We start from the raw sequence: 13,531 nt of genomic DNA on the forward strand, positions 1-13,531 counted from the left end.
TCACTTTGGTATATATAACCCTATATCTGACTCTTTTAGTTTTAGAACTTACAAACAACCGTTATGTGAACAAAACTATAATACTCTCTTTAGCAACTTTGTTGCGAGAGTATAAAAATGACAACCAAACCATAACGTTTCCGCCGCCATATTTAGGGGTCTTTAATGTTTTAATTTGCATTTTTAGTATTCTTACTTAAGGAAATACCTAATTCAGAATTAATAAGTTTTCTTTTGCTTCACTTCTTGTTGATCAACAATGGAACTTTTCTTGGGCTTAGGGTCTTTAAACTTTGTTTTATGGAAATAAATGGACTTTTTTTAACAGATCGATTTATATAGCATTTGATTGACAATCGTATTGTGGGTTTCGTGTGTCAATCTGGGCAACTCATCTAACTCCTAGTTCAAATTTTTTTTGGAAACTTGGAAATTACTCTGCCTAAATTTTTAATATGCTCTCGATTTTTTCGTTCGCTGTGATTACTCTTTCGCACATCTATTTAATAAAAAGAGAAACATACACTAACTGGTCACGATTAACATATGTATAAAGTACCATAACTAAGCACTTCATTATACCATATATAGTATATATATGGTACATATGCGGTAGAAGGGGCACCTTTGGGAAAACATGTTTGTGTGTAGTTTAATGAACATCTCCTAAACCACTAAAGCAACAACAACCGCAGTATCTATAGTTGACTTCTGACTGAAAATTACGCTCAATGTATGCTATATATAATTAAAATTCAGATAATATAGTCCTTGACAATAGTAACTCTGTGTATAAATAATGGGTTAAATCGGGGCATATATCGGGCAATATATGAGACATCTCAATGAAAATTTTAGAGCGCTTTTTACTCATAACAGTGTATTTTTGTGCCTGAAATAGATCAGATTGGTCGAAAACATGATCTAGCCACCATATAGCTAATATCGGGATTTTCGAAGACCTGATTTACTTTACTTCATACAATTGGTAATTTATGTTAGGTACCTTATTGAAACACAGGGAACAATTTTTTGGTATGTGATGATAATTGTTAGTAGACAAAATCGGGTCGATACTATGCCCATATACTAATTTTAAAAAATTTCTAAGAAACCTCAGTAATCCTCTGATTGACGTTTTACATTTTGAGGTATTTCCCTGCCTTTGATTCCTGCAAGTTGCAAGTGTATAAAATGTTCAGTTGTTAATCCTTCCTTACTTGTTATACCCTGAACAGGATATATTAAGTTTGTCACGAAGTTTGTAAGACCCTATAAAGAATATATATAAATGATCAGTATGTTGAACTGAGTCGATTTAGCCAGCCATGTCCGTCCGTCTGTCCGTCTTCCTGTATATATACGAACTAGCCCCTCAGTTTTTAAGATATCGTTTTGAAATTTTGCAAACGTCATTTTCTCTTCAAGAAGCTGCTCATTTGACGGAACTGCCGCTATCGGACCACTATAACATATAGCTGCCATACAAACTGTACGATCGGAATCAAATTCGTGTATGGAAAACTTTCACATTTGGCAACGTATCTTCACGAAATTAGGTGTTAGTTATTGTTTCTAGAAATAATGTAATATCGAAAAAAAAATTTTTCAGATCGGCTTACTACAGCATATACCTCCCATACAAACTGAACGATCGGAAAAAAGTTCTTGTATGGAAAACTTTTGCATTTGATAAGATATATTCACGAAATTTGGTATGAGTTATTGTTCATAGAAATAATGTAATATCAGAAGAAATTATTCAGATCGGCGAACTATAGCATATAGCTGCCATGCAAGCCGAACAATCGGAATCAAGGGCTTGTATGGACGTGGTATCTTCACGAAATTTGACATGGATTACTCCGAAAAAATTGTTTAGATCGGATTACTATAGCATGTAGCTCCCATATAAACTGAACACATAGTTACTAAAAGAAATGCACCTGTGAAGGGTATATTAGCTTCGGTGCAGCCGATGTTAACGTTTTTTCTTGTTATATCCTTGTTTTCATTTCACATTACAAAAATTAGAAAACATGAACAAAATATCTTTATAATGACAGTTTTGTCCCGAAACAGAACAAAAGTGTCGAAAGCATATGTAGACTCTAAATTTAGATACCTCCAATTTTGATGTTTGGTAAAACCTTAAGACCTTCCGCATAATTTTTTATTTATTTTTGGTTAGGGCCAGAGAGTAAGGATCACAATAGGTTTGCATGCATGAAAAATTTTGTTTTTGTAAAGCCGTGTTATCAACCTGAAAATATTATTCCTACTTTAACTCGTAAAATTAACACGTTTTTATAAAAATACTTTTGTTGCTTAAAAACGACACGATGCTCTTATTATATCGCACAACCGTCAACTGACTTTTTGTACACAGAAGAGATTTTTACCAATTGTGTGTAAATAATTTGCATTTTTAGTATTATAGTTTTGTTCACCTAATGGTTGTACGTACCACCTTAATATAATCGAGATAGATATAGAGTTATATATATAAAGTTATATATATAAATAATCAAGATGACGAGAAAAGTTGAAATCCGGTTGACTGTCTGTCTGTCCGTCCGTTCGTCCCTGCAAGATGTAACTTGAGTCAAAATTAAAATGTATCAATAAAACTTATTGTGTGAGTTCCTTAGTACAAAAAAAAAAGGTTGAGAATTTTTAAAAAGTGGGCGTTCTCCGCCCTCTAATAAGTTTATTGTACATATCTCCTAAACCACTTAAGCTACAACAAAAAAATTTGTTGAGTACAAATCTTATAAGAACTTTTACCCACAATCTGAAAATGGATGAAATCGGAAGGTAACCCCGTTCACTCCCCATAAAACGGTATTGATTAAAACTACTAAGTGTGCATTAAATCCGTAACTGTTTACCGAAATCGTATGAGAGGGATTTATGTCAGCCTTTGTTAAAATTGGATGATGGGCGTGGCACCCACTTTTAGGTGAATTCCTATTTCTCGAGATCATGATGATACTTGACATTTTTTTAACATTTTCATATTACCGTGAGAAAATGGGCAAAATCGGACCACAACCACGCCCACTTTCCATATAACACAATTTTATAATCCTTTTGATTCTTTCACTCTCCGCTATACAAATCAAGAAGCAATCAATGTAACGAGATAAAACTCTGCACCAATAATGCTTAAGTGTATGCCACCTTATAATCAAAAATTTTAATTCAAATCCAACAAAAACTGTTTAACCCCCTAGGTACCGAATATTTGAACCTCAGTGCTTACGGTTGTCTTTTGATCGAAAATTTCGGTGAATGCTGTGATATATAATTCAAATTCAGCAATAATCCTTCTCTGACAGCGGTTTGTCCGTACTTCAAAAATGGGTTTAATCGGACCAATACTTCCATTAGCGCTCATATACCTAATATACACCAACTTCGATATACTACATATAATGGTTTTCGTTTTCCAACAAACCTTATGTTTCTGTTAATATAGGGGTTCAGTATATATATATATATATATGTATATATAAAATAGCTTGGATTTCGATCCTCAGGTTGACGTTTGGCTTGTAAGTTGCAAGAGTATGAAATTTTCGGTTGCACCCGAACTTAGCCTTTCCTTACTTGTTCAAATGGAGTTGGTTTTTATAAATAGCGTGTGTGTAAATACCAATATGCAGCTAACTAGGGGAAATTTGCATGACTTACTAGAAATGTGCAGTTATGTCCTTATTATTTTTTACAAAACTGTCTGTATATTTATATATTTTATATGCATCAAAGTGTTTATAAATTCCATCTAATTAAATATATTCTTTATATGAATTAAAACCAAGTGCTTTTAATTTTTCTAGGTATTTAAGCTAAAAGGTGCTGATCGTAAACATAAACAGGATCGCGAGAAAATTCAAAGGCGCCCTCAAACTGAGCAAGACAAATTCCAGCCAAGTTATGAGTGCACAATTATGAACGATATACCTCTGGATATATTAGCACCCACAACATCGGGTTGCTTTAGCCCTGAATAGTAAGATACATACATATATATATCCAGTAAATATATTGTGTAGTCGAAAAGTCTTTTCGTATTTCTAATCAAACTTCCACTTATTTTTTTATATGTACTAATAAATAAATAAACACATATGTTCCATTTTGGTTGACCACTTGACAGCACTGGACATATACGACTGCAACGACATATTTTAACAAAATACGAAAAGACTTTTTCGACTACCAATATTTAATAAATCAAACTTAATTTACACCCATACATTTTAAGTTTATGTTATAAACACGTATTTTATATGGTAAAATGCTCGCAGTTCCATGACCTGATAATCGAGAAACGTTATACTCTTCGAGTTTTGTTTGGCTATATCAAGTTTATAAATACAGTCATGAAATTGTTCTTATGTTTATTCCAAGATCTTCCGCTAATAAGCCAAACCATTTGAAAAGGACATGTAATGTTTAAAGGTGCTGGCAGAGTGGACGCTGAAGATCGAGTTGAGGAAAATGACGCCATAAGACCCAATACGATGCACGCTTTTTTCATCGCTTCAAAGTACTATTTTCAAAAGTGACGTCCTTTTCTAAATGCTGTTTGGCAAAGTTCAGCCGTTCTCTTATCTTTCCTTTAAACAAGAATTGGAAAAAGAAAAGAATAGCTCCTGTTTTCGAATATATAAATTAGCAAAACGCTGAGCAGCCAATACAAATCTGCACAAGCATATATTCCATTCCCGCCAATTCGGTGATATGTCTAAAGGTATGCGCTCTCAAGTGGTTAAGTCTTTATCTCCCGAACGCTGAACAATCAAGAAGGAAGCGTTGAGTTGTTTCCACCTCGCTAAAGAATTTGTATTACTTGTAATAAGTTTATGGTGTTATTAATCCTTTTTAAAAACATTTCAAAATTTTGGCAATCTGAGTTGGATTTTTGCTTTTTTATGTAGATCAATAATCATTATCCTTTTCCCGGAGTACATTACAAATTTCTACCTATTTTTTATATTTTAATCCTCTAAATCTTACTCTTTACAGTTTATATATAAAGTCCCAAAGAAGATATCGAAATAAATCTTTCCACAAAGAGTGTCCTTGGAAAATTACATATTTTTTCTAAAACTGTGGACCCACAGGCACCATATATGTTGCCCTCAGTGCTCATTACTGATATTTTACGTAAAATATAGTTAAAATTGTGAGATATATTTTTAAGAGTTAGAGAGAATATTTTTTTAATAAATTTTTTTATTTATTATAATAATATCATAATATATTAAATAGTATTTACTTGTGCCACAAAGAGGTAACATCGGATCAAAACATCAGGAAGTATTAACTCGATTTGATCCATTTTAGGCACAATAATAATAGTACGACTTGCATTAAGACAACTCACTACCATATATGAGTAATCATATGAGGTCTAGGGGATGTTTTGACCCGATGTTACCTTTTTTTGGCCAGCCCTCATATGTTATGCCTATATCATCTATGGATATTCAAACATCATCTTGACCTTTCCATACACATTGGGCAATGTGTGATTTATCTCAGAGAATATCCAGTTCTTGTAATGATATGTCGTAAAACCGGTCAGTATTAAAGGAATCTTACCAAAATTAAGTAAACATATAATATTAGATGCAGAATAGTTTAAGTACCCAAGCCCCTATATTCTGCATATAAAAATTGTCTAGTAGATTTTAGGCCCAATATGTTTTCTAGTGTGTGAATTATCTTCACAGAAATGCGTGTATGTTATACTTGTGTAATGAAAAACCTAATTGCAATCAGTCCAGACCTTCCCTAGTCCTTATATAACCCATATAATGCTTTTCATTAAATTCATAGATAGTCAAGCATTTGAAGTTAAAGCGTTTATGTCGGTCAGTATGTGTGATATTTTATTTAAGATCTGATATATATTATATTACAATTTTAAAAGAGATTGGTCAAGACCTTTGTCTAGCCGTCATATAATTAATACGTACATATATTGATTTCCGAAAATATTCCTTTCAAYCTCTGCTTGCAATGACTCGCACTAATGGATTCTCAAAGGTCAAATGTCTATGGTATATTTATACTTTGCTTTCTTAGGTATAATGTGGTCTTCAGTTATGCATGGGATGATATCTTCTTTTATTCTTTGAGGAGGAGTCTTCAATTTAACTTCTATCTCTGAAGTTCGTTTTTAGAGTACAATCGTATATTTTTTACACACATACATACGGATCCATGTTAATTATCACCTAACTCTTAAAAGTTATTGCATGTTGTTGGTGTTAATTAAAAAAGAAACTGCAGGAGTGTGCGTAGACGTTTGTCTAATAAATTAATTTGAGTTTCTACTAAGGTAATAACGACTTCTTTTAGCCAAATTCATTATCACCCAAGGCATACTGTAGCTTCTCATCGGTGTACATAAATATATATAGATTCCGGAATATGAATGTAGTGGCTTCACAAGTATTGGGTTAACATATCTATATAAGTATATGTGTCTTAGACTTTATCAATCTTCACCAATTTACAGAAACAAACCCAACCGGTTTTGTCGTTGCAACTGAATCTATACATGGTCGTACATATGATATCTACATACATATGTAAAACAAACTAACACATGACTAAAAATCATAACCACGTTGATGGTTGACATAGCTGCCATCGTTCCTCAGTGTTTGTATGCTTTATTTTGCAATTTTGCAAGTGTGACAACGGACTCTGCCGATAGCGAACTCCATATCGACTCTGACTCCGACAAAGAGTGCAGAAGACTTTCTCAATTGAATGCACAAACACAACTGCAAACGCAGAGCTGAACCAATACTAAGTATACTCTGTGCACCAATACGTGCGTTGATAATACCGGCCAACAAATCTCACCACTACATAGAAAATTTTGCATTTGCGAAACTGAACATTTTGCAACAGCTATTGTTACTATACTTAAGACTGTTGTGTAGGAGCTTCAGTATCGGTATAGTGTTCAGTACGTATTCGAGTTTGAATGTGATCGGAAGTGTTAGTAAGCCTCAAGCGCAAGCGCGTCGTTACAGAAAAACAGGAAGCAAAAAAGAGACTTAATTTTAATCTCAACGACAAAATTCGGTGTTTTTTGTGCTGTAAAATCTTATGTACGGACGAGAACTAACTTAGCCTGCATACGAGTATTGGCGAAGGCTCCAGTTAAGATTAAGTGTTTTTGTTTCGGTAGCCTTAGATCGGTACACGAGAATAATTTACTGGGCAGGCGGTAGACGAAAAAACTTGAATGGTCCGATACGTTTCGTCGATCATGTACTCTACGTCAAGGGATCTCCGCACAGCTGCATACAACTTTACTGAATGTCTAGAATTGTTAAGCTCAAAAACGAAGTTGTTACGTCGTGTTTGATAGTTCGCTAACAAACATCGTTGTTGTTGTTAATAAAATTACTGAATAATTGGTTGCACGCTTGACATAGCTTGTGGTATGTATGTATGAGCCCATAATTTTAAGGTTTGCTACAACTAGAAGCATAAACTAAAATAAGTAAGGAAGAGCTACGTTCGCGTATAACCGAACATCTCATACTCTTGCAAATTGCAATGCTTAAAGCCAGGGTACCATCATGAACATAACCCAATTCAACCAAACTATTTTCGACACACAGATACACAACTATATGAAAAGGATTCCTTCTGAACTTCATTTATATATCTCACACATTGGCCGATATTTTCCGTAAAAATTGTGCTTAGCGGCTTGAACAGTTCTTGTTCGATTTTCGCAATTTTTAGTAATTAGTTCTTGCTTTGTATATTTAAAAGTGATAGTTTAAAATGGAATTTAAAATTGTGTCTTATAGAAAGTAGGTAGTAGTGATCTTGGCTCCATTAAAGCCCTCCCACACCAAATATCAGCCATCAATATTTATGCTAGTCGACTTTGATTTTTATAACTTTAGGAGATGTGTATATTAAACTTATCAGAGAGCATTGCCATGCCCACTTTTAAAAATTATTTGCCCAAAAGCGACCCTTGTCACTGCGATACTTTGTGCCAAATTAGAGTTTTATATCTTAACTTAGTCCTTAGTCCTTAGTTATGGTACTTTATACGTTTTCATTTAAAGGCGCTTTATGGGCGTGGCAGGGCCCACGGACGCTTGCACAGATTTCAACACGTCTCGTCACCTTGGTCATATATATGTATATAACCCTATATCTATTCCGAATAGTTTTAGGTGATACATTCAACCGCTAAGTGAACAAAACTATTATACTCCGTAGCAATATGTTGCAAGAGTACAAAAATATTCCATGTATATATGTTACGTAATGCATATGCACTTACATACGTTATGTAAGACATTCAGTTTCGATTATGAAAGCAGCTTCAGGCAAACCAGGACATAAACGAATTTTATCTAATGTCTTGACATTTTTTGTTTTTAACAGTTGATATTTTCCCAACATAAAAACATTTGTATTTTCAAATTCTGACAAACTTTTTTATATTCCAATAATATTAAAATAAATTTCATAGTAATAGTAGTAAGTAACACCAAGAAGGTGAGGCCGGAGACCCTATAAAGTATATACATAAATGATCAGTATGTTGAACTGAGTCGATTTAGCCTTGTCTGTCTGTCTGTATATATACGAACTAGTCCCTCACTTTTTAAGATATCGTTTTGAAATTTTGCAAATGTCATTTTCTCTTCAAGGAGCTGCTCATTTATAACATATAGCTGCCATACAAACTGAACGATCGGAATCAAGTTCTTGTATGGAAAACTTTCACATTTGACAACGTATCTTCACGAAATTAGGTGTGAGTTATTGTTTCTAGAAATAATGTAATATCGAAAGAAATCGTTCAGATCGGCTTACTATAGCATATACCTCCCATACAAACTGAACGATCGGAAAAAAGTTCTTGTATGGAAAACTTTTGCATTTGACAAGCTGCCATACAAGTCGAACAATCGGAATCAAGGGCTTGTATGGACGTGATATCTTCACGAAATTTGACATGGATTACACCGAAACAATTGTTCAGATCGGATTACTATAGCATATAGCTCCCATATAAACTTAACACATAATTACTAAAAGAAATGCGCCTGTGAAAGATATATTAGCTCCGGGTGCTGCCGAAGTTAACGTTTTTTTCTTGTTTAGAATTAATTTTAATAATAATATAAATGCAAATTAATATTCAATACAATTTTTAACAAATATTTTTATCATAGAAAACACTTTGTGTTCGTAGAAAAGTTTTTTAATATGTGTATTTTGAGTTAACATATATTATACATACATTCAGATTTCATATCTCTAAATGATAAAAAAAGAAAAAAAAAAAAAAAAAAAAAAAAAAAAAAAAAAAAAAAAAAAAAAAAAAAAAAAAACAAAGAAAGCAAGCCAATATGTGATGCTATGGCTCTAAACAATATAAATATTTTAAAATTTTGTAAAACGACTATTAAAATAAGAGTCCTAAGATAAAATAGATGTTTGTAGGCTTGCGTAGTCATGAACAGAATTCATGTATTTTTGGTAACGTACATAACTACTCTCACTTATCCATTATTTTCGTTCTAATATTAACCATCTGGCCCAGCAAAAGTTGTTTTGCTATATTCGTTAATTTCAAGAAATACTACAATTGTAATTATATTCGATTCCAGTTGTGGATCTGTGTATATAGTAGAACAGAATATGGTTATGAAAATCAGTTTAGATGGTATTAGAGTGAAACTTTAGAGTTCAAAGTATTTTTCAATGTTAAATCATAAATCAAAAATAATTTACCGACGGCGTATGAAAAATAAGCGTTGACTGATTCGCACATCAAATTTTATCACAATCGATCCAGCTATTTCCGAGGAGTTTTAGTGATATTAAAAGAACGAATAGATTTCATTCAGATATGTATTAGAAATTATGGAAAAGTATGTTGCACCACAAACGTGGTGAGACTTTCAATATTGGTAGAAAAATTAAATACAGCGACGAATGCAAGGATAAGATAAGTGAGAAAGTGCTTTCAGTAATTGGGGTTTTTGTGGTGGGATCTTCAAAATAAAAAAAAACTTTATTTATTAATTGTGTTGTTTTTAAAAGGTTGAATATTGCATTTTWTTTTATTTTCTTTGTATTTGTTTTCTCAGTTCTACTCTACTTTTTATCCTAACCTCTAACCAAATTAATTCAGTGACATATCCACATTTGTTCTTTTTACTTCCTAACTTAGTATGAAGATTTGGCCAAATTCACCGGTACACATTCCCAAGTACGATGGCATATTGCCGTACACTGGAGGATCACCTGTTACCAACTCCAGTCCCATAGCCATAAATAGTGTAACTTCAACAAATTCTCCAACGCTGAAACTAATGGAAGCTAACATGGTGTCTCCGCAGCAATCGGCCACGCCAGACATGGATGACTACGTAAGTTTATTGAAGAATTTAAAGTTGATAGCATAACTTCTTCAACTGATTTTTGTAGACAATCAACATTTTACCAGAATCCTCTCCAAGCCAAGTTTCGCAATGGTTGAGCCACCATAGATTGACTTCTTACCTGTCAACCTTTTTACACTTTTCCGGTTCAGACATAATGAGGTAAGTAAATAAAATGAATTATTCCTGTTTTAAAAGCCATGCCAGTTCATATATGCAAAGAATATATCTTTATTAATCAAGCAATCTTACCGTATTTATATCGATATTCGAGTAGTGATCTGGATGAGTTGACCGTCTGTCCGTCTACGAAAACTGTAACGTGAGTAAAAATTAAGATATCTTGATGAAACTTGGACCCCTGAAGAAAACCTATAGAATGCCTCACTGAACAAATATCAGTCACTCTAAGAAGTCTAGAAATGATATTTCCTTGTGCCAAAAATTAATAAAATTGGGTTAATACTTCTCTTAGCCCCTATATATCGAACTCGCCGTTAACTTTTTACCGCATATATCGTCAATATATAGAATATCTTAATGAATTTGCGTGTTTCCTAATAACATTATATTTTTTGTACCTAAAATGGATAAAATCGGAGCCTAGCCTTCATATACCTAATACAAACATCCGCTTGACCTTACCATATACATATATCGGCCAATATATATACTCAAAGATTATATATTTCTCGTAATAATCTAGGTACATATATCCTCTATGAGAGCTATTTTGATTAAATTATATTATTACATGTGGATTGCACCTCGAACTTAGGTCTGTTATGCCCTCTCCTAAATCCAAAGACCCACATAGCCCCAGCATATTGATAAAGTCCAATATTCTTCATCCATTTTGACTTCAATCTGTCTTTAAAGCATTCATGTCGTTTAATACGAGTGATATTTTATTAAAATTAGGTAGATATTTTTTCTAACAAAAATGTGTTAGTGTTAAATGATTTCGAATCCACTTACGAAACTGTATATATGAATAGCTTGCAACTCCTGAAAGTATTTCTCCGGCTGTGAGAGAAACATTTTTCGTTTACACTCGTTTTTCGTCACTTAAAAGGAAAATAATTAAAAACAGCTGAGGCCAGGTACAGCTCTCACTTATTAATCCATTATACGTATACCAGAGAGGGTTGGAAATAATTACATTGGGTATAGCGGGTTATATCACGAACGTCTGAATATATCACATATTAACCAATACATATTTAAAGTACTATATTGAGTAGTAGTGGCAGAGACTCTGTTACTATACAAAAACTACGATACTATAAAAATTTAAACTGTTGTTATCTCTTAGTCAAAAATAATAGATCTTACACTTTAGTTTTGACTAATTATGACAATTTTTTTCTTAGGATGTCTAAAGAGGATTTGATTCAAATATGTGGGCTGGCCGATGGAATTCGCATGTTCAACATATTACGCGCTAAGTATGACCATATTTTCCTTTTTAATTTTCTTATTACATACATACTAAGTATTAATGAAAATTGTGTTTCAGAGCTATTGCACCGCGTCTTACACTTTATGTAAGTTTGGATGGCAATAGCTACAATGCCATATACTTGCTATCGAACACATCAAAGGAGCTAATGCAGAAATTGTGCAAAATGCCTGGATTCTACGAGATGATTGCAAATGGCAACACAAATGGTGCATTAGAAAATGGCTCGATTTACAGTAGCTTTAGCATACACTCGAAATATTCCGGCAGTGGTTCGAATATTTTCAATGATAGCACTAAAAACTTTATTTTTCTAGCAGGCCCTTCAGGCGTACATGTAAACGTCACTGACGAGGTATTGAATAATGAGGTGAGAGACGGAAGTCTTTATGCTCTCGAAGTACAAAATGGTAAAGTTGTTATGAAGTTGATAAACAAAAATGATAATTGAAAGCCCAATTAGAATGAACCCTATATATATAAATATAACTGAATATTTATGCATACCTATTTTCTTTGACTTGATTCAACTAAAAATACATAGTAATGTTAAAAAATACAATGTTATCATAAGCCTTTATTCTCTATTATATAAATATGTACAATATTTGTGAAGTTCGAGTGAAATTATACGAATTTCGTTATTACGAGTACTGCATATTAGTTTTTATAACGTGTTTTGAAAATTAGCCATATTTAACTTCACTTTATGAAATGCACTTTTCCTAAGATATTTCTTTCCGACGATCGGTACGTAAATAATATTATGCACAATATATCAACTTATTTACATACATATATGTGCTTTGCAATTTATTGTAAGTATAATATTATATATGAGAGTATGTATAAAACATTGTATAATTTTTTGCATGAGTTACCTATAAGAAAAGTTTAAACTTTAAATAAAAACGGGCTATACACTATCATCACTTTTATTGAGACACAATCACTAACAACCAAATATATTAAATGTAAAAAACACCAAGATTATAAACTTCATCAATACATTTATGCTGTTGTAGTCAAAACTGTATGTTCATACATACATACATAAATAAAAACAGTCTTAATTGTGTATCTATTATTATTTTAAAATTAAATAATATTAATACAATACGTTGAAGAAATAAACAAACGGTCTGTAAACAATGCTGTGTTTAAATCTACGCAACTTTAGGATAACTTTAAAAAATCAGGAGATGAAGGACACCACACCATATCTATTTCAGTGAGCTCTCTACTTACATGTTCTTTAAAATATAAAGCGAAAAAAATTATGAAACCATTTTGTAACGAACTAACGGTATCTCTCTAAGAGGTATAATCCTTACAATATTACGTTACGAATAGAAAAAAATTTTACCCATTGGGAATTGAATTGAATGATTGGGTGTTGGTCATATGGTATCCAAACGAATACGTGCATGGGCTGTAAATAATAACCGTGCGATTCTGTACTGTGATACAATCTCAAGTCTCTAAATTTGATAGAGACAATTTTTGAGACTTGAGACGATTTTGCTATTCTGTAAGTGATAGTCACAAACTCTATTACATTTCATTATTCAGAGATGTTTTTATACTTGAATGAAAATAAATATGTCTATAA

The 13,531-nt window shown here is 32.6% G+C and overlaps 1 protein-coding gene across 6 annotated transcripts in view; it reads left to right on the top strand.

The window, feature by feature from the left end:
- Positions 1 to 13,071, top strand: part of LOC108974162 (transcription factor CP2) — a 56,042-nt gene extending 42,971 nt beyond the window's left edge. For 5 of the 6 annotated variants that reach the window (XM_018941849.1, XM_018941848.1, XM_018941847.1 and 2 more), the window contains 5 exons: positions 3,843 to 4,015; positions 10,247 to 10,445; positions 10,504 to 10,619; positions 11,831 to 11,905; positions 11,977 to 13,071. In XM_018941849.1, the coding sequence (XP_018797394.1) occupies positions 3,843 to 4,015; positions 10,247 to 10,445; positions 10,504 to 10,619; positions 11,831 to 11,905; positions 11,977 to 12,370 (957 nt within the window). In that variant the 3' untranslated portion in view covers positions 12,371 to 13,071. Of the gene's footprint in view, positions 1 to 3,842; positions 4,016 to 5,296; positions 7,476 to 10,246; positions 10,446 to 10,503; positions 10,620 to 11,830; positions 11,906 to 11,976 lie in introns of those variants that run through there. The other variant, XM_018941852.1, reaches the window with a different exon arrangement.
- The last annotated feature ends 460 nt before the right edge of the window (positions 13,072 to 13,531 follow it).

Source organism: Bactrocera latifrons, unplaced genomic scaffold (genome assembly GCF_001853355.1).
Source record: "Bactrocera latifrons isolate USDA-ARS-PBARC rearing strain unplaced genomic scaffold, ASM185335v1 scaffold_530, whole genome shotgun sequence".
Classification (NCBI taxonomy): Eukaryota; Metazoa; Arthropoda; class Insecta; order Diptera; family Tephritidae; genus Bactrocera; species Bactrocera latifrons.